General features: G+C 43.6%; 1 protein-coding gene across 1 annotated transcript in view; it reads left to right on the top strand.

The window, feature by feature from the left end:
• Nucleotides 1-272: 272 nt before the first annotated feature.
• SBK1 (SH3 domain binding kinase 1) overlaps nucleotides 273-25,595 on the top strand; it is an 89,999-nt gene continuing 64,676 nt past the window's right edge. Inside the window, exon 1 of the mRNA XM_073648273.1 lies at nucleotides 273-876. Within this exon, the coding sequence (XP_073504374.1) occupies nucleotides 815-876 (62 nt within the window). The 5' untranslated portion in view covers nucleotides 273-814. The remainder of the gene's footprint in view (nucleotides 877-25,595) is intronic.

Genomic DNA, 25,595 nt, shown 5'->3' with positions numbered 1-25,595 from the left:
TCTAAAACCGGCCCCGACTGTATGTATCTCTGTATCATATCTCATATTGTTTTATCTATCTATCAATCATATCTATCTATAATTTCTTCGGTATCATTTCTATCCATCCATCCCCTTAGTGATTAGCGGCACACCGCAGGTTCCCCGTGTATGGCGGTATATATCCGTGCTGTCGCTGTGACGGATGAGAAAGGGTTACCCTGGCAGAATTGGTAGCATGAGCTATTTATACCAGGCTGTGTCTGTTACCGCCGGCAGGCTGCTCGCACACCCCTCTGTGTGTGTACACAAGTGTGTGCGTGGCGGTGTGATGGCAGCTCTCTCCGCAGCTTGGGTCAAATCTGCCACATGCAGCCCCGGTCCTGGGGGAGTAAGACACAAAATGCAGGATGAAAGCCCCTAGGACATCCAGTCCGCAGCACAGGCTTCATTCACAGGACGTCTCCTGCAGAGCATCCAACACTTTAATCCTGCAGAGCATCAATCAATTAAACCTGCCTGTTTCCATCATTGTCATCCTCTAAGGAGACCCATTAGAGGAGATCTGCCTCTTTAACGCCTGCAGAGCATCGCTCCGTAAACTCCTTGCGTTTCTGTGGTCATCTCGCGAAAGAAGAGACTAAGAAAGTCATCGTATCCTCGTACTCCAGGGCTGTCTGATAGGAGTCATACTCCATCCACAAGACTTTCTCATTTTTCTTGCAGACTTGGCATCTTGTGCCCTGGTTGGTGTGGGAGAAACTCTAAAAGATTCGACACCAGGTGTGCCAACCCCAGTCTGGGGATCCTTCATGTTATCTCACCCAGCTGGCTCATGGAGTCCTTCTGCTTCATCTGCTTCCATCGGAAAGCTCTGCAGCAGCTGCCAAGCACAAGGTGAGCGTGGGCATGACACTGATATATGTACCCAGATGGTTAGGGTGCCAGGCGGCACAAGGTCACTTTATATGGCATGGCGTAAACATGAAAATATTCAGTTTTTACATTTTTTTTGGCCATCACCAACCTATAAGCTATTTCCTTTATTCACCCTATTTAACGTGGGCAGTGCCAATTCTTTAATTCTGCCCACACCTGACTGATTATGGAATTTTCTAAAGTTTTATTAAGGTGCCAAACTAATTTTATATGATTCCATACAATATCATAGCAACCCCGCAGTTTTTAACCGTGACCCTTCATACTGGACGCTGTTGTGTAACGAGCCCTGATCATCACAGGACCCCGGGGCGTTGGGAGTAAACAATGAAGGTTCCTAGTGGGTGACAGCAAGCAGAGATCTTGGGGAAAAAAAAGCCATGAGCCACTGATACAAAAAAGTATAAGTTATCATTATACAAGAATAGGCTTTATCTACTTAATGTGTAATATCTCTTTAAAAAAAAAATGCTAATAGTGAGAGCAATGCATTCTGGGTCCTGGATGATTTTCTCTCCATAACTTATGTGATGTTTTGATTTAATGAATATGTTTATCCCTTTTTTAGCCTGGAGTGTGATAACTTTCACCTCTCTGTCATGGCTATTGGTGACATATAAAAAAAAAAGTCTGGTGTGTATGAACCCCTCATTTAATTCCCTAATGTCAGATTAGTCAATAGATACCATAGATATACCAAGGTACGAGACATCCTAAAAATACCGTCTTCCTCAACTTGTTCACTTTCCTCCTGCCGCCTTTTTATTTTCATTCCTCTCACCTGCAGATTCTTGTTCTCTTACCCTAAAAATATCTTCTGCGCTCGGCGGCGCCCCCCTTCTGTCACATCAGTTTCTCTCGCCCCTCTTCACATACACTGTCATGTGCACAGAGACCGAGCGTCGCCCCCAGAAATAATCCCACTGTCCGTCACTACTTGTGGATATTGTATTATATATCGAAAGGAGCAAATGCTAAAAAGAAAGAGAGAGAGATAGAGACGTCCTAATGTTCTGCGTAAGAAGCGTCGCACCCGCCATGGACGCCGGAACGTGACGCCGTCCACACCTCTGTACATAACATGTCCTGGGGGGTCTGAGGACACGTGAGAAAGTGGTGATCAAAGAGACGGCATTTATCTGCTCTTCCTGTAACTCATCCCATTAGAAAAAACACCCGGCGTCTGCCCTGAGATGGCTGATAACAGAGAACAAAAGACTTCTATGTATCTAAATACACATGTGGGGTAGTAGTACATGTACCCGTATAGATGTGGGGTACTAGTACATGTACCCGTATAGATGTGGGGCAGTAGTACATGTACCCGTATAGATGTGGGGTAGTAGTACATGTACCCGTATAGATGTGGGGTACTAGTACATGTACCCGTATAGATGTGGGGTACTAGTACATGTACCCGTATAGATGTGGGGTAGTAGTACATGTACTCGTATAGATGTGGGTAGTAGTACATGTACCTGTACACATGTGGGGTAGTAGTACATGTACCCGTATGGATGTGGGGCAGTAGTACATGTACTGTAAAGATGAGATGTGGGGTAGTAGTACATGTACCCGTATAGATGTGGGGCAGTAGTACATGTACCCGTATAGATCTGGGGATAGTAGTACATGTACTCATATAGATCTGGGGTAGTAGTACATGCACCCGTACACATGTGGGGTAGTAGTACATGTACCCGTACACATGTGGGGTAGTAGTACATGTACCCGTACACATGTGGGGTAGTAGTACATGTACCCGTACACACACATATCAGTGTAACACTCTGGTCGTCTCACACTCCCATCATCCTTTGTCTACTTTCTTTTCCCATCCCAGCGCTCCGTGCCCGTCCTTCCTGCAATAATTACACTTCTGAGAACGTCTGTGGCCATTGCTTTACCTTCCTGATGGATTTGTGTGGTTACAAAGAGGCATCCAGACCTGCCGGCAGTACCACTAATTCTATCACAAATATCCATACCGCCGGCCCGGATCTGGGAGATTTCAATCCACGAAACATTAACTACAGCTGAGGCCAGCAGGGCTTTTTATATTAGGTTGCTGCTGACATAGGAGGGTTAAATAGACATTCACCTCAGATTAATGGAAACCATGAGCGCAAATAAAAAGGGAATCACTCCTGGGTGCTGAGGAGTCCCTGGTGTCGTGGAGTCCCGGGTGTCGTGGAGTCCCGGGTGTCGTGGAGTCCCGGGTGTCGTGGAGCCCCGGGTGTCGTGGAGTCCCGGGTGTCGTGGAGCCCCGGGTGTCGTGGAGTCCCGGGTGTCGTGGAGCCCCGGGTGTCGTGGAGCCCCGGGTGTCGTGGAGCCCCGGGTGTCGTGGAGTCCCGGGTGTCGTGGAGCCCCGGGTGTCGTGGAGTCCCGGGTGTCGTGGAGCCCCGGGTGTCGTGGAGCCCCGGGTGTTGTGGAGCCCCGGGTGTCGTGGAGCCCCGGGTGTCAGGGAGTTTTGGTCTTCTGTTTTTTTCCTTTCTATCACCTTATGCACGTGGCCGGTTTGTGTGTATGGGGGCTCCGAGGGTCTGTAATATAAAGCACCCACGTACTACTGTGTGGTGCCTCGGTAGGACGCCTTATACTGTCCTAGAAGCAATGCAATATGGCGCCCCTTTATTAAAGCTGTATTCAGTATGATTTGCCTTCACTTAACGTTTGCTTGGACCCCCATGGATCATAAAAAGAAAGGGGCTGCAGTGCTGTTTCCCCTTCATCACTATTCCCTGCACAGAGACGCCTCCAGCCACGCAGAGACTCTACAGCAGCGCTGCAGCCCCTTCATTCTCAGGATCGGCGGGGGCCCCGGACATCAGGACATTGCTGCTTTATAGAACTGTTGCCTGCGGGAAAATTGCTGTAAAATCAGTATGTACATGCCGTGCCCCTCTTTACCAGACATACCCTAATGATCGTGACCTCCTAAAGTTATATAATGTCTGTAGGTGCAATATTAAATCTTGCCCTGGTTTTTCAGTTTTCAGGAAAGTTGGGTGACCACCAGAATGAAAAGTCAATTTCATGTGATTTAGGGTCAATGCAAAGGCGGACCCCCATGATTACAAGGTCCTATGCGAATGGGTTTCGGAAATTGAGGCTGAAATACCCTGACCCTAAAATATGTCCTTATAACGGGGTAGTGATGCAATTTTTATGGTCACCCACTTTGCAGGGAATTCCAGCACAGCTACATGGAACTGAATGGGGACATGCAGTGCTCAATCAGCATTGCAGCCCTTTTATTCTCAGGATTAATGGGACCCCCAGAGGTCAGACCCCCACTGATCATTGCGTCATAGCACATCCTTGCAATATACCATCACCTTTTATGAGACGGGAATACTCCTTTTAAAGAGCAGCACGTACTATGTCCTATTGATCATAGATGGAATATGCTTCCCTTTGGACCTTGGTAAAGTAGAAAATCATCATTTTAGAGGACTAGACATCTCCATTTAGTAATTTTTGCAGCTCTGCCTCTGCTGTAACGGAGACTTTTCTCATAGATCTGTTGTTGTACTTCCCTAAGCTAACCATTAGAGGGCGCCGTGGTATCGGGGGATAGCCATGAGCAGGCTTCTCCTTCAGGTCATGTTCTTGACCTTGGTTCAGATGGATGACTTTGGAGCTGACCCCATTATTCTTGGCGCTTCATACATGTAGGTTAAATACCCAGTTTGCATTAATCATGATCAGACCTCAAAATTAGCTATTAAAGGGGGATGCATAAGCTCGGGGAATCCTAACCGATCCTACAAGGTCCCGGTGCTCTGCCGACATCAGGGGAATTTCCATTCTAGACATTTATGGTATATCCAAAGTTTAATAAATGTCTCCAGAACAGGGGGTCCGCTGACTCCCATACCCACTCCAGGGGAATTTACACATCAGTGCACCGGAGTAAAACATCGCAAATATATTACTTTGGAAGATATTCTCTATCCATAGTTCTTGATCGAAGGCGGTCTGATCACTGGACCCCTGACGATCCAAAGTACGTCCCATCTCAATGGAGTGGGATCTGTCATCCGCACCTCTGCTCCATTCATCCTTATTGGGGGCTGCGCTCAGCTTTCTCCAGAAGTCCCACTGTGAATGAATGGCGTAGAGGTGCACATACTTTTAGATGAGCCCCGTTCTCTGGATCAGTGATAGTCCCAGAGGTCCGACTCCCAGCGATCAGGAAGTTTTCTCCTGCTCTATGGATAAACGATGACTTCCAATCTTGGTACAAACCCTTTAAAGCATACATGTCAGACTCTGGCCCCCGGGGTGGTTATATTTGGCCTGCGACTCCAGAACAGCCACCCATATGTGGGGCCCATTATTCTGTATGGAGGACTATGTGGGGCCCATTATTCTGTATGGAGGACTATGTGGGGCCCATTATTCTGTATGGAGGACTATGTGGGGCCCATTATTCTGTATGGAGGACTATGTGGGGCCCATTATTCTGTATGGAGGACTATGTGGGGCCCATTATACTGTATAGAGGGCTATGTGGGGCCCATTATACTGTATGGAGGACTATGCGGGGCCCATTATTCTGTATGGAGGACTATGTGGGGCCCATTATTCTGTATGGAGGACTATGTGGGGCCCATTATACTATATAGAGGGCTATGTGGGGCCCATTATTCTGTATGGAGGACTATGCGGGGCCCATTATTCTGTATGGAGGACTATGTGGAGTCCATTATTCTGTATGGAGGACTATGCAGCGCCCATTATTCTGTATGGAGGACTATGCGGGGCCCATTATTCTGTATGGAGGACTATGTGGGGCCCATTATTCTGTATGGAGGACTATGTGGGGCCCATTATTCTGTATGGAGGACTATGTGGGGCCCATTATTCTGTATGGAGGACTATGTGGGGCCCATTATACTGTATGGAGGACTATGTGGGGCCCATTATTCTGTATGGAGGACTATGTGGGGCCCATTATACTGTATGGAGGACTATGCGGGGCCCATTATTCCGTATGGAGGACTATGTGGGGCCCATTATTCTGTATGGAGGACTATGCGGGGCCCATTATTCTGTATGGAGGACTATGCGGCGCCCATTATTCTGTATGGAGGACTATGCGGGGCCCATTATTCTGTACGGAGGACTATGTGGAGCCCATTATTCTGTATGGAGGACTATGCGGAGCCCATTATTCTGTATGGAGGATTATGCGGGGCCCATTATTCTGTATGGAGGACTATGCGGGGCCCATTATTCTGTATGGAGGACTATGCGGGGCCCATTATTCTGTATGGAGGACTATGCGGGGCCCATTATTCTGTATGGAGGACTATGTGGAGCCCATTATTCTGTATGGAGGACTATGCAGCGCCCATTATTCTGTATGGAGGACTATGCGGGGCCCATTATTCTGTATGGAGGACTATGTGGGGCCCATTATTCTGTATGGAGGACTATGTGGGGCCCATTATTCTGTATGGAGGACTATGTGGGGCCCATTATTCTGTATGGAGGACTATGTGGGGCCCATTATACTGTATACTGGTATGCCTACGACTTTGTCCAAGTTTATAATTATGGCTCTCTGTGTGTTTGAGTTTGACATCTGTGCTTTAAGGGAAGCACAATTCTAATAAATTTAGTACATTTTTACCCATCGGTGCAGCTCAAAATGAAATATTATGATATACTGCATTTTTTATTATTTTTGTCTGCAGGAACAGCGCAAATTTCTGTGCAAAAATATCTTGGCCAAAATTTACGACTTTTTTTTTTTTACATCAGAAAAATGGAGTAAAGGCCTTGATAGACTTTTTTTTTTTTTTACATTAATCATCCATGGTCTTTGCTAATTCCTCCTGGACACAGACGGGAGGTCAATGTGCTACGTGTAAGATTAAGGCTCAGCTTTGCAGTCAGGATTATTTTCTCAGACTGCGGCAGACAGTAATATATCAGTATTAAGTTATCAGTCAGCCACCGGCGCTGGACATCTGTCTGGTGAGCGACCTTTCCAGTAATGTGACATCACCTATATCTACGGGGCGTCCCTATAATACCCTATATGGCTTTCTGACCGATGCAACCGCAGAAGGTCTCGTAAAGCCGCTCAATCCCGTTGACCTGACCATATGAGCGGCTGTTAATTGTGGCTCTACATCTGGAGGTTTGCAGGCCGCGCTCGCCGTGTTTAATCAGCCTGCAGACAAATGCCATAATCCGCGGCAGCAGAACGTTCCCCCGTCTCCCTGTAAGATTCCACAGCTGCGGGTTTTAATACCATGGTCTCCTCATCAGTGCTCGGACCGAGAACTTGTCACTGGCTTTATTAGACTCTGGACGGACTGTGATGCAAAGTAGGCGAGAGGAACTATCCGTGGTGCTGAAGTCAGAACCTGGTCTTCTCTCCATTTGCAGTTCTTTGGAACCTATTGTTCCCTGTTATCAGCCATTTTAGGCAGGGGAGCAGCTGAGAGGTGAATAACATTAAATAAACAATACCCCCCCACATCAGCCGTGCCCCCTCACATCAGTTCTTGGGCAGTCCACCTCTGTTGCGGTCCCTCAGATCAGCTTGTAGGGTCTGTGGTCTCCTAGATTAGTTCTCAGGGCCCAACATTCATCTATGGTCTCCTACATGAGCTCTTAGGACCCATACATTTAGCTGTGGTCCCAATGACCCCCTATTCAGCTCTGGTCCCTATGAACAACTCCTGCGGTCCCAACATTCAACTGTGATCCTACAAATCAACACTGGGCTGCTCTATCCATCTGTGGTGTACAGATCAGCTCCTAGTGCCTCCGTATTTGTGTTCCCTCAGATAATTTCCAAGGGCCCGCCGTCATTCATCTGTGGTTCATATGATCAACTTCCAGGGCCCTTCCATTTAGCTGTGGTCCTTCAGATTAGCTTCTAGGGTCTCCTATCATTTAGCTTCAGGTCCCTCAAATCAGCAATGAGAACCTCTTTATCCAGCCATGATGCACAAATAAGTTCCTAGTGACCCCTTAAGTAGTTATGGTCCCCCATATAATTTCCTAAGGACATCCCTATTCAGCTGTGGTCCCAAAGATCAAATCCCATGGCCACTTTATTCCACTATGGTCCCGTAGATCAGTTCCCAGAGCCCCTTTATTTATTTGGATTTCCTCAGACAATTTACTAGGGCCCCGCCATTTAACTTTGGTCTCACGGTTTAGCACTGAGGGCTCTTCCATCCAGCGGTGGCCTTCAAATCATCTCTTATGGTCACCCATGCTTCAGCTGTGGATGGTCTTTCAAATCAGCACTGAAGTCCCGATCAACTCACCACTTCATCCATCCTGCGGTATACAACTCAGCTCTTAGAGACCCCATTATTCAGTTATGGTCCCTTAGCTCATTTCCTAGGGTCTCACATTCAGCTATTATCACAAAGACCACCTTCTGGGGCCACTTCATTCAACATTAGTACCTCAGATATGCTTCTTACACCCTTATATTCAGCTGCAGTCCTTCAGATCAGTTCCTGGGTCCATTACTCAACCATGGTCCTTGAGATCAGCTCCTAGGGGACGGAACCCCTTTTATCTTTGATCTCTCCGATGAGTTCTGGCCCCTGCCCTTGATTCAGGTGTGGACTCTCCAATTATCTTCTGCCCTCTACTTTTTGTGCTGTGTTCTCTTAGATTAGCTACCGGCCCCCTTATTCAGTTTTGATAACCTCCTGCCCCACATTCAGTTGTGGACCTTATGTGCTCTTGCCCCACAATCATCCATGGACCCTCATATCAGTTTCTTCCCCAAAATCAGCTGTGGATCCTCGAATTAGCTCCCCCCCCCAAATCAGCTGTGGACCCTCGTATTAGCTCCTTCCCCCCAAATCAGCTGTGGACCCTCGTATTAGCTCCTTCCCCCAAATCAGCTGTGGACCCTCGTATTAGCTCCTTCCCCCCAAATCAGCTGTGGACCCTCGTATTAGCTCCTTCCCCTCAAATCAGCTGTGGACCCTCGTATTCCCTTGTTCTCGCATTCAGCTGTGGACCCTTGTATTCCCATGGACCCTCATATTAGCTCCTGCCTCACATTCAGGAGTGGACCCTCATATTAGCTCCTGCCCCACATTCAGCTGTGGACCCTCGTATTCGCTCCTACACCATATTTAGCTGTGGACCCTCGTATTCGCTCCTACACATATTTAGCTGTGGACCATCTTATTTGCTCCTACACCATATTCAGCTGCGGACCCTCATATTTGCTTCTGCCCCATAATCAGCTATGGACCCTCGTATTAGCTCTTACCCTGTATTCAGCTGTGGACCCCGGATTCAGCTGTGGACCCCTGTATTATCTCTCACCCCACATTCACCTGTGGACACTCATATTCACTTGTCCCCACATTCAGCTATGGACCCCTTATTCAGCTGTGGACCCTCATATTAGCTCCTGCTCCCTTATCCTTGCCCTGTGGTCCCTCAGATCAGATCCCAGCGGTCCCGGTGAGACCACCATGCATACAAGCACATAACTCGTGTCCTGCAGGACCACTCGCTCTGATAGCGATCTGCCACACAAGTTGGGTTTAGTCATGGTCAGACGACCCGAGCTAATTACCACCCGTGTCATTATTATCCTCATCATCATCTTAATTTGTAGAAAACATTACAGCAATCTAACGGCATTACTGTTTACGACGGCGTTATAATGGAAATATGGTGCCTGGGGCCGGCAGCTGCCAGCTTCACTCCTGGCCAAAAAAAAATCCTCCTATTGTTCCATCGCGGAGCCTGCGATTGTCTGATAATTGTGAAATCGGAGAAGACTTAGGAATATTGCATCTGGTTGAGATGTCCAGAGCCGCCGCCTGTCCGTCATCTCCCCCTCCCCAGGAATAATGCGTTCCCGGAAGAAAGAAAACTTCATTGGGAAAAATCAATGTCTTCCATTCCAAACCTCTTAGCGTTTCCCATAATCAGTGACCTTTCTCTGCCCGGGCATGGAAACTACGGGGTTAATGCCTCCTAGGAGGGAGAGAAGTGTCTTCTATGCTATAACCAGATGTTTAAATTAAATTATCCCCCATAATTTAATTCATTGTATACTAATATACCAATAGGGGGCAGTGTTTGATTTTACCCACCAAATTTAGTGGGTTCTTTCCCCAACCCAAATCGAAATTCTGCGTCTAATAATATTTTTCTTTGTTTTTTCACGTGGAGAACATTTTATCTTCTCGCAGTCACCACCAGAGGGAGCTCAGGAGCTTACTGCATACTGCTTTATTATTGAGTTCAATGTATGAAGTAAGCTCCCCCTAGTGGTGACTGCAGGTAGCAAGAATTTATCATTTCAACTCAGGAGATTTGGAATCAGAAAACCTTCAAATGTTATACATATAGTATTTATAGTATGGGGTTGGAAAGATGTACGTCATCCAGAAAGAGACAGCATCCACCAGGGACCGATATTCCATATTATTCAGCGCTCGTAGGGATAAAACTCCTGGGAAATCATTACAGATTGCTGCGCTGACCGTGTCTTCCATATCTCAGAAAGCCTTAGGCTGGCAGGGGGCATTCAATAAAGAATTACACAATCACCGCCTGGTATTTCTGGGGCTTTCCTTCCACTATACCGTATCTGTGCACTTTAGATTTCTTCTGTAAACTCCAGGAAAAAAAAAAAAGTTTATAATTATGAACCAGAAAGAAATTACTGACCTCACGGGCAGAGCGGACTACAGTTATGGTTTCTCTCACTCATAAAAACCGCCATATTGCATCAACGATGTTGACCGCAGGGCAGGTTTGAGGTGGGAAACTGGTCCATTGCTCAAACCACAGAGGAACTTTTTTTTTTTTTTTGTGGTGTGTGTTGGTATTTGTGAATTGAGTTCAGAACTATATGGCGGTATTATTAAAAGTAGGATTTATTTATTTAGGATAACAATACTGTATATAAATTGAGCATTATATGGCGGTATTATGTGTTCTACAAATGACAGTATTATCTTGAGACTGTATGGTGAATACATGGACAGTATATAGCAGTATTATTTTGGTACTATGTGGTTCTATTATGTGGGTTATATAGTGGAATTATGTGGGCTGTTTATGGCAGTATTATGTTGATACCATATGGTGGTATTATATGGGCTCTATCTGACAATATCGGCATGATACTGTATGGTGATTATGTGGGCTGTATATGGCAGTATTATTTTGGTACTATGTTAGTGGTATATGGCAGTATTATGGTACTATATGGTGGTATTATTTGAGCTATATATGCCAGTATTATCATGGCACTATATGGCGGTATTATGTAAGCTTATATAAAACAGTGCTATCCTAGCATCAAATGGTGGTAGTTTGTATTACTTAATGGTGAAAGGTGGTATTATTTGTAAACTGAGTAAGAAAATATATGGCAGAACTATGAAAAGTGGCATTGTAATACTGTATTTCAGTTGAGTACCGTGTGGCAGTATTATCTGGGTTATATGCAACAGTATTATGTTGACACTGTATGGCGATTGTGTGTACTGTACATAACAGTATTATTTTGGCACTATATTGTGTATTCTGTGAGCTACACCTGTCAGTATTATCCTGCCACTATATAATATTATGTAGGCAATTTATTTCATTATTATTTTGACACTGTATGAAGGTATTATGTGGGCTGTATGTGGCTGTATTATCCTGGAACTATATGGTAGTATTATGTTGCCTTTATACGGAAATAATATCATGCCTTGGCACTATATGGTGGTATTATGTAGGTTGTAAAAGGCAGTATTATGTCAGTACTATACAGTGGTATTATGTGGGCTGTATATGGCAATATTATCCTGGAACTATATGGTAGTATTAGGTTGCCAGTATATGGTAATACTATTATGACTTGGCACCACAGTATATGGTGGTATATGGCAGTATTATCGTAGCGCCATATGGTTGCACCATGTGGACTGTATATACGAAGTATTATTGTGGCACTGTCTGGTATTTTGTGGGCTGTATATGACAGTATTATCTTAGCACTATATGGTGATATTATGTGGGCTATAAGTGGTAGCATTATCTTCACATTATAAAAGTGGTATCATTTGAGATGAAGTTACAAGAATAATATAAAAGTGTTAGTTGTTCGGTATCAGCATTTCTGGACAATGAATGTCAGTCAGTCTGAATCTGCACAATAATACAAAATCGTGTTTTTTGGGTGGAGGAGCAGGTACACAGCAGGGTAGATGAGAAGGAGAGGAGTGAAGTATAGCAATAGATGTACCACATGTTGTTGTGTGTCTGTATCCGCCTAGTGGAGGTAGATGGTACTGCTGCATCACTGATTTTTTTATTTTTGTTATTTTTGGTGTTTTTTTAAGTCTGTCAGGATAGTATAATACAAGGCCGTACTGGCAAATGTGTGCAAATCACAGAGAAATTGAATCGCAATCTACAAAACGTTTTCTGTTTTGTTTTTTACATCTTTCATTTCGCAATTAAGAGGGTTTTTTCTTTAACAATATTTTGTAATATAAAATTTCATTTAGTTAGAGTGAAAAGCTGCTGTAATGAGTGTCTTTTGATCTGGAGGACCTGTTACATATATAGTTCTAATGATTTGTGTAATTCCTCATTTCACCTGTGGGGGAGCTGCAGAGAAAGCAAACACTTCCTGCTCGGCTCCACAGCAGATCAACGGTGATCATTCTAATATAAAGGCAGCGTCCAAGGCTAAAAACACCCTAAATGTATCGGAATTGGAGCAGAATAAGTTCTCTATTATTTTAGGATGATCTGTGCGTTATACGCCTTCCACAAAGTGCCGCACAATTTGATCACCTAAATAATTAATAAGTACCGGACTTCCATTTTGGAAAAATTATTCTACTTTTCCAAATCAAATGTTTTGCGCTGAGGCCGATCGATGAATCTATCAATAAAGGGATATCGATCGATGGAATAATAATTCATTTCATTGCTTAGTCACAATATGATCGGAAAATAAGAGAGAGCACCGAGAATGGAAATGCAGCATTGCGGATTTTTATAAAACTGTATCCATGATGAACCCTAAGAATTGCAAGTATGTGTCAACCGGGGCATGTGTCCTGAGACTTTTTTCCAATTTGGGATGCCGATAAAAAGCTATAATTGAAGGTGCATCCTTTTTTTTTTTTATCCTATAGGTTAAAAATGTTATGATTATTATTTTGTTAATATATCTTTATCACGGTCGGGGTTTTGTTTTCCTGATACAGAGCACCAAATCCTCTGTATACTGTAGGTATGGATTTAAAAGTTAACATGTTGACTACCTGCAGCCACCACCAGAGGGAGCTCACTGCATATTGTGAATACACTGAGCATAGTATGCAGTAAGCTCATAAGCTCCCCCTAGTGGCGGCTGCAGGAAGACAGCAAACAGTTTGGATCTGAAAATGGTTATAAAAAGTGGATCGCCCCATTGGGGTTTTTTTGAGCTGTTATTTAAGGCATTAGAAGTCAGTCCATTTTAAGCTGACTTTCATGGCAAACATTAATATGTTATTTTCATGTAAAATTAACAGCTTTATAATGCGGCCATTGTGGTCACCTCAACCCCCTCCCCAGTAAAGAAATGTAAAACAACACTTGCTTATATGCGTCATTCTCGTTAAATACTTCCTCCCTCTCAAATGAAAAGAAGACAATGGTGGAAATGAGGAAAGTGACAGCTGTGGAAGAAGCCAGTGCTGCTTACTGTCATCAAAAAAGGACATTTCATACAAAATTATTTTATTTATTGCTTGTATTGTTTTCAGTGTTCACAGTGCGAAAATAATACACACAGTGATGTCACAGTACAGAGATAATGCACACAGTGATGTCACAGTACAGGGATTATACACACAGTAATGTCACAGTACAGGGATAATGCACACAGTGATGTCACAGTACAGAGATAATACACACAGTGATGTCACAGTACAGGGAAAATACACACAGTGATGTCACAGTACAGGGATTATACACACAGTAATGTCACAGTACAGGGATAATGCACACAGTGATGTCACAGTACAGGGATAATGCACACAGTGATGTCAAAGTACAGGGATAATACACACAGTGATGTCACAGTACAGAGATAATACACAGTGATGTCACAGTGCAGCGATAATACACACAGTGATGTCACAGTACAGGGATAATACACACAGTGATGTCACAGTACAGAGATAATACACACAGTGATGTCACAGTACAGGGATTATACACACAGTAATGTCACAGTACAGGGATAATGCACACAATGATGTCACAGTGCAGCGATAATACACAGTGATGTCACAGTACAGGGATAATACACACAGTGATGGCACAGTACAGGGATAATACACACAGTGATGTCACAGTGCGAAAATAATACACAGTGATGTCACAGTACAGGGATAATACACACAGTGATGTCACAGAACAGAGATAATACACACAGTGATGTCACAGTACAGGGATAATAAACACAGTGATGTCACAGTGCGAAAATAATACACAGTGATGTCACAGTACAGGGATAATGCACACAGTGATATCACAGTACAGGGATAATACACACAGTGATGTCACAGTACAGGGATAATACACACAGTGATGTCACAGTACAGGGATAATACACACAGTGATGTCACAGTACAGAGATAATACACACAGTGATGTCACAGTACAGGGATAATACACACAGTGATGTCACAGTACATGGATAATACACAGTGATGTCACAGTACAGGGATAATACACACAGTGATATCACAGTGCAGGGAGAACACACTGTGATGTCTCAGTGCAGGGAGAACACACACAGTGATGTCACAGTACAGGGACAATACACACAGTGATGTCAGAGTACAGGGATAATACACACAGTGATGTCACAGTGCAGGGAGAACACACTGTGATGTCACAGTGCAGGGAGAACACACTGTGATGTCACAGAACAGGAATAATACACAGTTATGTCACAGTTCAGGGATAATACACACAGTGATGTCACAGTACAGGGATAATACACATAGTGATGTCAGAGTACAGGGATAATACACACAGTGATGTCACAGTACAGGGACAATACACACAGTAATGTCACGGTACAGGGACAATACACAAAGTGATGTCACTGTACAGGGACAATACACACAGTGATGTCACAGTACAGGGATAATACACACAGTGATGTCACAGTACAGGGATAATACACACAGTGATGTCACAGTACATGAATAATACACACTGATGTCACAGTACAGGGATAATACACACAGTGATGTCACAGTACATGAATAATACACAGTGATGTCACAGTACAGGCATAATACACACAGTGATGTCACAGTGCGAAAATAATAAACACAGTGATGTCACAGTACAGGGATAATACACACTGTAATGTCACAGTACAGGGAGAATATACACAGTGATGTCACAGTACAGAGATAATACACACAGTATTGTCACAGTACAGGGATAATACAAACAGTGATGTCACAGTACAGGGATAATACACACAGTGATGTCACAGTACAGGAATAATACACACAGTGATCTCACAGTACAGAGACAATACACACAGTAATGTCACAATACAGGGACAATACACACAGTGATGTCACAGTACAGGGACAATACACACAGTGATGTCAAAGTACAGGGATAATACACACAGTGATGTCACAGTACAGGGATAATACACACAGTGATGTCACAGTACAGAGACAATAAACACAGTGATGTCACAGTACAGAGATAATACACACAGTGATGTCACAGTGCAGGGATAATACACACAGTGATGTCACAGTACAGAGATAATACACACAGTGATGTCACAGTACAGGGACACTACACACAGTGATGTCACAGTACAGGGACAATACACACAGTGATGTCACAGTACAGGGACAATACACACAGTGATGTCACGGTACAGGGACAATACACACAGTGATGTCACGGTACAGGGACAATACACACAGTGATGTCACGGTACACGGTCAATACACACAGTGATGTCACAGTACAGGGACAATACACACAGTGATGTCACAGTACAGGGATAATACACACAGTGATGTCACAGTACAGGAATAATACACACAGTGATGTCACAGTACAGGAATAATACACACAGTGATGTCACAGTACAGGGATAATACACACAGTAATGTCACAGTGCAGGGATAATACACACAGTGATGTCACAGTACAGAGATAATACACACAGTGATGTTACAGTACAGGGATAATACACACAGTGATGTCACAGTACAGGGATAATACACACAGCGATGTCACAGTACAGGGACAATACACACAGCGATGTCACAGTACAGGGATAATACACACAGCGATGTCACAGTACAGGGACAATACACACAGCGATGTCACAGTACAGGGACAATACAGTGATGTCACAGTACAGGGATAATACACACAGTAATGTCACAGTGCGAAAATAATACACACAGTGATGTCACAGTGTGAAAATAATACACACAGTGATGTCACAGTACAGGGACAATACACACAGTGATGTCACAGTACAGGGATATTACACACAGTGATGTCACAGTACAGAGATAATACACACAGTGATGTCACAGTACAGGAATAATACACACAGTGATGTCACAGTACAGGGATAATATACACAGTGATGTCACAGTGCGAAAATAATAAACACAGTGATGTCACAGTACAGGAATAATACACAGTGATGTCACAGTACAGGGATAATACACACAGTGATGTCACAGTACAGGGATAATACACACAGTGATGTCACAGTACAGGGATAATACACACAGTGATATCACAGTGCAGGGATAATACACACAGTGATATCACAGTGCAGGGATAATACACACAGTGATGTCTCAGTACAGGAATAATACACACAGTGATGTCACAGTACAGGGATAATACACACAGTGATGTCACAGTACAGGGATAATGCACACAGTGATATCACAGTGCAGGGATAATACACACAGTGATATCACAGTGCAGGGATAATACACACAGTGATATCACAGTGCAGGGAGAACACACACAGTGATGTCACAGTTCAGGAATAATACACACAGTGATGTCACAGTTCAGGAATAATACACACAGTGATGTCACAGTGCGAAAATAATAAACACAGTGATGTCACAGTACAGGGACAATACACACAGTGATGTCACGGTACAGGGACAATACACACAGTAATGTCACGGTACAGGGACAATACACAAAGTGATGTCACAGTACAGGGACAATACACACAGTGATGTCACAGTACAGGGACAATACACACAGTGATTTCACAGTACAGGGACAATACACACAGTGATGTCACAGTACAGGGACAATACACACAGTGATGTCAGTGGAGGGATAATACACACAGTGATGTCACCGTACAGGGATAATACACACAGTGATGTCACAGTGCAGGGATAATACACACAGTGATGTCACAGTACAGAGATAATACACACAGTGATGTCACAGTACAGGGACAATACACACAGTGATGTCACAGTTCAGGGATAATACACACAGTGATGTCACAGTAGAGGGACAATACACACAGTGATGTCACAGTACAGGGACAATACACAGTGATGTCACAGTACAGGGACAATACACACAGTGATGTCACAGTACAGGGACAATACACACAGTGATGTCACAGTACAGGGAAAATACACACAGTGATGTCACAGTACAGGGACAATACACACAGTGATGTCACAGTACAGGGACAGTACAAGCAGTGATGTCACAGTACAGGGACAATGCACACAGTGATGTCACAGCACAGGAATAATACACACAGTGATGTCACAGTCCAGGAATAATACACACAGTGATGTCACAGTACAAGGATAATACACACAGTGATGTCACAGTGCGAAAATAATTCACACAGTGTTATCACAGTGCGAAAATAATCCACACAGTGATGTCACAGTACAGGGATAATACACACAGTGATGTCACAGTACAGGGATAATGCACACAGTGATGTGACAGTGCAGGGATAATACACACAGTGATGTCACAGTGCAGGGACAATACACAAAGTGATGTCACAGTGCAGGGATAATACACAGTGATGTCACAGTACAGGATTAATACACACAGTGATGTCACAGTACAGGAATAATGCACACAGTGATGTCACAGTACATGGATAATACACACAGTGATGTCACAGTGCGAAAATAATAAACACAGTGATGTCACAGTACAGGAATAATACACAGTGATGTCACAGCACAGGGATAATACACACAGTGATGTCACAGTACAGGAATAATACACAGTGATGTCACAGTCCAGGGATAATACACACAGTGATGTCACAGTACAGGAATAATACACACAGTGATGTCACAGTCCAGGGATAATACACACAGTGATGTCACAGTACAGGGACAATACACAGTGATGTCACAGTACAGGGACAATACACACAGTGATGTCACGGTACAGGGACAATACACACAGTGATGTCACAGTACAGGGACAATACACACAGTGATGTCACAGTACAGGGACAATACACACAGTGATGTCACAGTACAGGGACAATACACACAGTGATGTCACAGTACAGGGATAATACACACAGTGATGTCACAGTACAGGAATAATACACACAGTGATGTCACAGTGCGAAAATAGTAAACACAGTGATGTCTCAGTTCAGGGATAATACACACAGTGATGTCACAGTACAGGAATAATACACACAGTGATGTCACAGTACAGGGATAATACAGTGATGTCACAGTACAGGGATAATACACACAGTGATGTCACAGTACAGGAATAATACACACAGTGATGTCACAGTACAGGAATAATACCCACAGTGAAGTCACAGTGCATAAATAATAAACACAGAGATGTCACAGTACAGGAATAATACACACTGATGTCACAGTACAGGGATAATACACACAGTGATATCACAGTACAGGGAGAATACACACAGTGATGTCACAGTAAAGAGATCATACACACAGTAGTGCCACAGTACAGGGATAATACACACAGTGATGTCACAGTACAGGAATAATACACAGTGATGTCACAGTACAGGGATACTACACACAGTGATGTCACAGTACAGGGACAATACACACAGTAATGTCACAGTACAGGGACAGTACACAAAGTGATGTCACAGTACAGGGACAATACGCACAGTGATGTCACAGTACAGGAATAATACACACAGTGATGTCACAGTTCAGGGATAATACACACAGTGATGTCAAAGTGCGAATATAATACACACAGTGATGTCACAGTACAGGGACAATACACACAGTGATGTCACAGTACAGGGACAATACACACAGTGATGTCACAGTACAGGGAAAATACACACAGTGATGTCACAGTACAGGGACAATACACACAGTGATGTCACAGTACAGGGACAGTACAAGCAGTGATGTCACAGTACAGGGACAATGCACACAGTGATGTCACAGTACAGGAATAATACACACAGTGATGTCACAGTCCAGGAATAATACACACAGTGATGTCACAGTACAAGGATAATACACACAGTGATGTCACAGTGCGAAAATAATTCACACAGTGTTATCACAGTGCGAAAATAATCCACACAGTGATGTCACAGTACAGGGATAATACACACAGTGATGTCACAGTACAGGGATAATACACACAGTGATGTCACAGTGCAGGGACAATACACAAAGTGATGTCACAGTGCAGGGATAATACACAGTGATGTCACAGTACAGGATTAATACACACAGTGATGTCACAGTACAGGAATAATGCACACAGTGATGTCACAGTACATGGATAATACACACAGTGATGTCACAGTGCAAAAATAATAAACACAGTGATGTCACAGTACAGGAATAATACACAGTGATGTCACAGTACAGGGATAATACACACAGTGATGTCACAGTACAGGAATAATACACAGTGATGTCACAGTCCAGGGATAATACACACAGTGATGTCACAGTACAGGAATAATACACACAGTGATGTCACAGTCCAGGGATAATACACACAGTGATGTCACAGTACAGGGATAATACACACAGTGATGTCACAGTGCAGGGATAATACACACAGTGATGTCACAGTACAGGAATAATATACACAGTGATGTCACAGTACAGGGATAATACACACAGTGATGTCACAGTGCAGGGATAATACACACAATGATGTCACAGTACAGGGATAATACACACAGTGATGTCACAGTGCAGGGATAATACACACAGTGATGTCACAGTACAGGGATAATACACACAGTAATGTCACAGTGCGAAAATAATACACACAGTGATGTCACAGTGCGAAAATAATACACACAGTGATGTCACAGTACAGGGATAATACACACAGTGATGTCACAGTACAGGGATAATACACATAGTGATGTCACAGTGCGAAAATAATACACACAGTGATGTCACAGTACAGGGATAATACACACAGTGATGTCACAGTACAGGGATAATACACATAGTGATGTCACAGTGCGAAAATAATACACACAGTGATGTCACAGTACAGGGATAATACACACAGTGATGTCACAGTACAGGGATAATACACATAGTGATGTCACAGTGCGAAAATAATACACACAGTGATGTCACAGTGCGAAAATAATACACACAGTGATGTCACAGTGCAGGGACAATACACACAGTGATGTCACAGTGCAGGGATAATACACACAGTGATGTCACAGTACAGGAATAATACACACAGTGATGTCACAGTACAGGGATAATACACACAGTGATGTCACAGTACAGGGATAATACACACAGTGATGTCACAGTACAGGGATGTTGTAGTATTTGAATAACGCTTATGGAGCATGCTGTAGGTTTTTTTTTAGCAACAGCTAAAGTGCCAAGCCTCTGACCTACGCTGATACATTATAACAAACTTTCAGCAGTGCATTGACTAGGTCCTGCCATGTTTTGGGCTTTAGAATGTCGTCAAGAATATTTTCATTCATTCATTTTATTTCATTCAAGGCACTAAACCTCAAATTATATTAAAAAGCTGCAGAATTTGTCACTCGGCTGTCATTGCACTGTATACATTATGGTATGTAGCATATATGGACTCTTCTATGACACAGGAGAATGGATTATGTACATTATATATATCAAGATCACATACATTTAATGACATTTACAAAGGTCAAGATTAAGAAAACTCTGTCACGGGGAGATGAGAATTCTTCTTTCTGGTGAGTTCCTTCCATGGGTCCTGGTAATATGATGCCCTTAAGGGTGGCAGCAGTGGGATCGCTCGCTTCCTCCTGTAATTACATTTCTAAATATAATTCTGTCACCGAGAGTCTTTCTGTTATCACAGATGATTGCGACCGCTACATCTGCATCTCGCAATGACAATTTGGACGGAATGTGATTCACAGAATAAATATTAAAGGCAGTCATTGTCATCACTTATGGTACAGTGACAAGTCTAGTTCTCCCACCCGGGAACTTCAACAGGCAAAAGGGTAGAAAAAGGATCACCTCCCCACCCCCCCTCCACTCTTGTCCATAGACTGTGTTTGGAATTGCAGATCAGCCCTATTCATTTAAATGGGGATTAGTTGCAATACCAGGCACAACCTACTTACTCAAGTGGCGCTGTTTCTAGAAAAAAAACATTCCCAAATAGTACTTTAAAAGTGTAGCCTTAAAGGGTAGTGTCACGCAAGGTGTGGGAAAGACTAAGTGCAACACAAAGGGAAGAGGGGGTGGAAGTCCAAACACTAAGGAAAGGGGGAGTGGAGACCCCTAGGCAGATCTAATATCACCCAGCCTACCCTACCGTCCCTATATAGGTTCCACACCTATTGCCGAGCAGGAACCTAAGCCCTGGATGTCTCTAGACCTTGGCTCTAGATAGGGAGGGGGAGGGGTGAGCACTGGTCAGGCCCCACTACAAACTAGAGACAACAAGGTAGACAAACAAAGGAGATACACTTAGCTTGAGCAGACACCAAAGGACTAACGCAAACTGTCCTCCAAGGGCACCAGAAAAGAAGCTAGCCAACTGCTAGTGCTCCAAGCCTGCACAAAGGTACATAGAAGTATCACCGGCGAGTCCCTGGAGCAAACTGAGTGTTTTTAACTCCCAGGCAAGGGTGTGCCAATCAGCAGCAGGAGGGAGGTCTCCGCTGGGTCCAAAAGGAAGAAGGATTAAGAAGGCATCTGTAATGCAAGCGCAGTGACCTTCTACAGCCAGATCCATGGCGACTGTCTATTACACCTCAATTGCAAAAAGAACTTCGGCACTCCATACATGAATATATAAGAAATATTGTATCTAGACTAATGTCACTTTGAAAAATGAAGGTTTTTTGCGCATAATTTGGCCAATTTATGTGTGCCCATCAACCACGACAAGGTCACCTTCGTATGATGGGAAACTACGCTACGCTACCACTGGATATGCCACTCTTGGGCTGTAAGCCTGTATGGACAATATGTCTCTGCTTGGGCTTTTAACCTACAATGTATCGGCTGGTAGAGCTAGTTAAAACCACCTGTGACTGAATGGGAGGGACACATGGTCAGAAAAAAGGCTGTCAAACTTCTAATAGTGTGAACACGTACCTGCTGCAATGCTCCAGGAGCGGGATCCCAAAAATGATTAATAGAAAAAAGAGAGGGGTCGCTCACTGGTCTATTCGGGTGCTCTGAAGAAAAGAGTAATCTCAATTGCAAAAAGAACTTCGGCACTCCATACATGAATATATAAGAAATATTGTATCTAGACTAATGTCACTTTGAAAAATGAAGGTTTTTTGCGCATAATTTGGCCAATTTATGTGTGCCCATCAACCATGACAAGGTGCCGAAGTTCTTTTTGCAATTGAGATTACTCTTTTCTTCAGAGCACCCGAATAGACCAGTGAGCAACCCCTCTCTTTTTTCTGTCTATTACACCTGACACACCCGTGACAGGTAGTTCCTATAAGTTATGGCATATCATAACTTCGGATAATCTTTGGATAGCAAGGAATTGGCAAAAGCCAATGTGCTGCCCCTTCGTATTGGTGATCGATGGAGGTTCTAGGGCCCCTTAAAGGGGTTGTTCAGTCCTGTCTAAATAAAAATTAAAGTGAACCTGTCAGTAATAGTACCCCCATGCCAGAAGTAGATAGTCCAAAAAAGGAAACTTTATTTCAGAACGACCATAAACTTCATTAGTCGCTATGGTGTGCAGCTTGTAATACGGTCCCTATGTTCTTCTTTTATGGACACGTGGACGTGGGCTTGTGATCGCTATTTTGTGATGAAACCCAATTAAAAGACTTCAATGACAAAACACGTCCTTGTAGAAGAGACAAATAAAACATTGTTAAAAAAAAGACACTGAGTCTGAGTCACACTACTAAATATATGTGGTTTCACGGTCAGGAAATAAATATTTTTAATCAGTACAGAAAAAGTTTTTTGTCTTTATTTCATTATTTTTGTTATTAAAACTTAAAGGGGTTGTCATGTCTCACGCTGCCTTATTAGATCGTATGGATATCATAAAAAGGGATGAGTTCAACTCAAGCCCATTCTCCTGGAGCTCTGTTGACCTAAGTTTTCGGTGAACATACCTTTCCTGGCAATACTATTTGATCACCTTTGGTTTCTGAAGCCAGACCCATGTTGGCTAGTCAGGCTAGCTTTATTTAAAAATAAGAGGTGTCATGCTATGCCTTATTGGGGCACATAGACATCATAGAGGGGAGTGTCCTCCTTGAGCCCGCCCTTGAGGAGCCTGAGTAGAGAGTGGCTCCAAGTTGCCCATGAACACATCTTTCCTTAGTATCAACTGGTCACCTGGAGTTTCTGAAGCCACTCCCTTATCCATTAGGCCAGCCTATTTTTTTTTTAAAAAGGGGGCTATCACATTATGCTCTATTGGCTTGTTAGATATCATAGAAGGGAGTGCTCTACTTGAGCCCATCTTGGAGGAGCCAAAGTGGAGGGTGGCTTTAGCTCTAGTTGCCTGAAATTGACCATGAGCACAACTTTACCCGATATACCAGCTATAGACATCATAGAGAGGAGTGTCCTACTTGAGCCCACCCTGGAGGAGCCGTAGTGGAAGGGAGCTCTAACACTTGTGGTCTTAAGATGCTCATGAATACAACTTCCCTGACTATACCAGCTATAGTCATAATAGAGAGGAGTGTCTTACTTGAGCTCACCCCTGAAAAACCGTAGTGGAGGGTGATTCTAGCACTTGTGGTCTTAAGATACTCATGAGCCCACCCTGGAGGAACCGGAGTGGAAGGTGATTCTAGCGCTTGTTGTCTTAAGATACTCATGAGCCCACCCTGGAGGAACCGGAGTGGAGGGTGGCTTTAGCACTTGTGGTCTTAAGATGCTCATGAGCCCACCCTGGAGGAATCAGAGTGGAGAGTGGCCTTAGCACTTGTGGTTTTAAGATGCTCATGAGCACAACTTCCCTGACTATACCAGCTACACACCTAGGGTGTCGGAAGCCATACCAGTATCAATTAGCCTGGCCAACAAAAAGGGACTGTCTCACTATGCCCTATTGTGGCATATGGACATCACAGAGAGAAGCCCCTACTCAAGTCCGCCCTCAAAGAGCCACACTGGAGAGCATTTCAAGCTCTGGTGGCCTGAAATTGCCAATGAGCACAATTTTCTGGATGATCACCTGGGGTTTGTGAAGCAAAACGTTCATCGATTAGCCAATCTCTGGGTCTGCTTTCTTTCAAATTGGGTTGTTGGTGACCACTTCTTTATAGTCCATAAATATGAAGTCTTTTTAGATTATAGGGGTTCATACTTTAGAGAATATCCATTTTTAACTGGTTTGACTGATGAGGGTCAAGATGAGTCACTGATTATCCACCCATGAAGAATGGACACCGAAGGTCCTAGTGGCCCAATATATACAAAAAAGTCCTTGGCTCTTGATGATAATTATGGGGATATTCACACTATCCATTTTTTGTACAACTTGGAGTAGAATATTTGGTCTATGTTCTTATGCTTCTCAAGTCCTCAGCAGTCTCTGTTAACCTCATGCCAGCGATTACGAAGAGAAGAGAGACTGGCGTGAGGACCCGAGAAGGACAACCATGGCCATGGGTAAGGGGAGTATTACTTTGGTTTATTAATGGCAGTGTCAGCTGTTTCTAAAAAGAAAAATCATGGGGCTAAAAAAAAACCCTTTAAGGGTGGCAGGGGCAGTATTATAGGCTCCTCTTATGGTGCCTCCCAGAATAACTTTTGTCTTGACCTTTTCTTTACTTCTATCAATGTGAGAATATAATTGTCTAACAGGTCCGAAATAAGTCTCTATTTTATCCTGCACCCATTGTACTGGTGCAATCAACACAACCATTAATAGGGTCCCGGCAGGATGACGGACCAGTGATTGCCGCATGCGTCATACTATTCTTCCTTCTGCAATCAGCCATGTGGCATACACTTGAGGAATCTCCTAAGTCATCCGTCTCACATTACTATTTTTGATTCTTAATTTTCCACCGTGTTCTTTACCTAAAACAGCACGATAGGGATGGAAAATAAAGCTGGTACATTCCAGCCAACACGACGGTTTTGTGAGCTGCTGTATAAAAAGAAACC

The sequence above is a fragment of the Phyllobates terribilis genome, unplaced genomic scaffold (genome assembly GCF_046119375.1).
Source record: "Phyllobates terribilis strain yellow unplaced genomic scaffold, ASM4611937v1 Scaffold_9__5_contigs__length_417890890, whole genome shotgun sequence".
Classification (NCBI taxonomy): domain Eukaryota; kingdom Metazoa; phylum Chordata; class Amphibia; order Anura; family Dendrobatidae; genus Phyllobates; species Phyllobates terribilis.
This window is presented reverse-complemented; position numbering and strand designations above follow the sequence as displayed.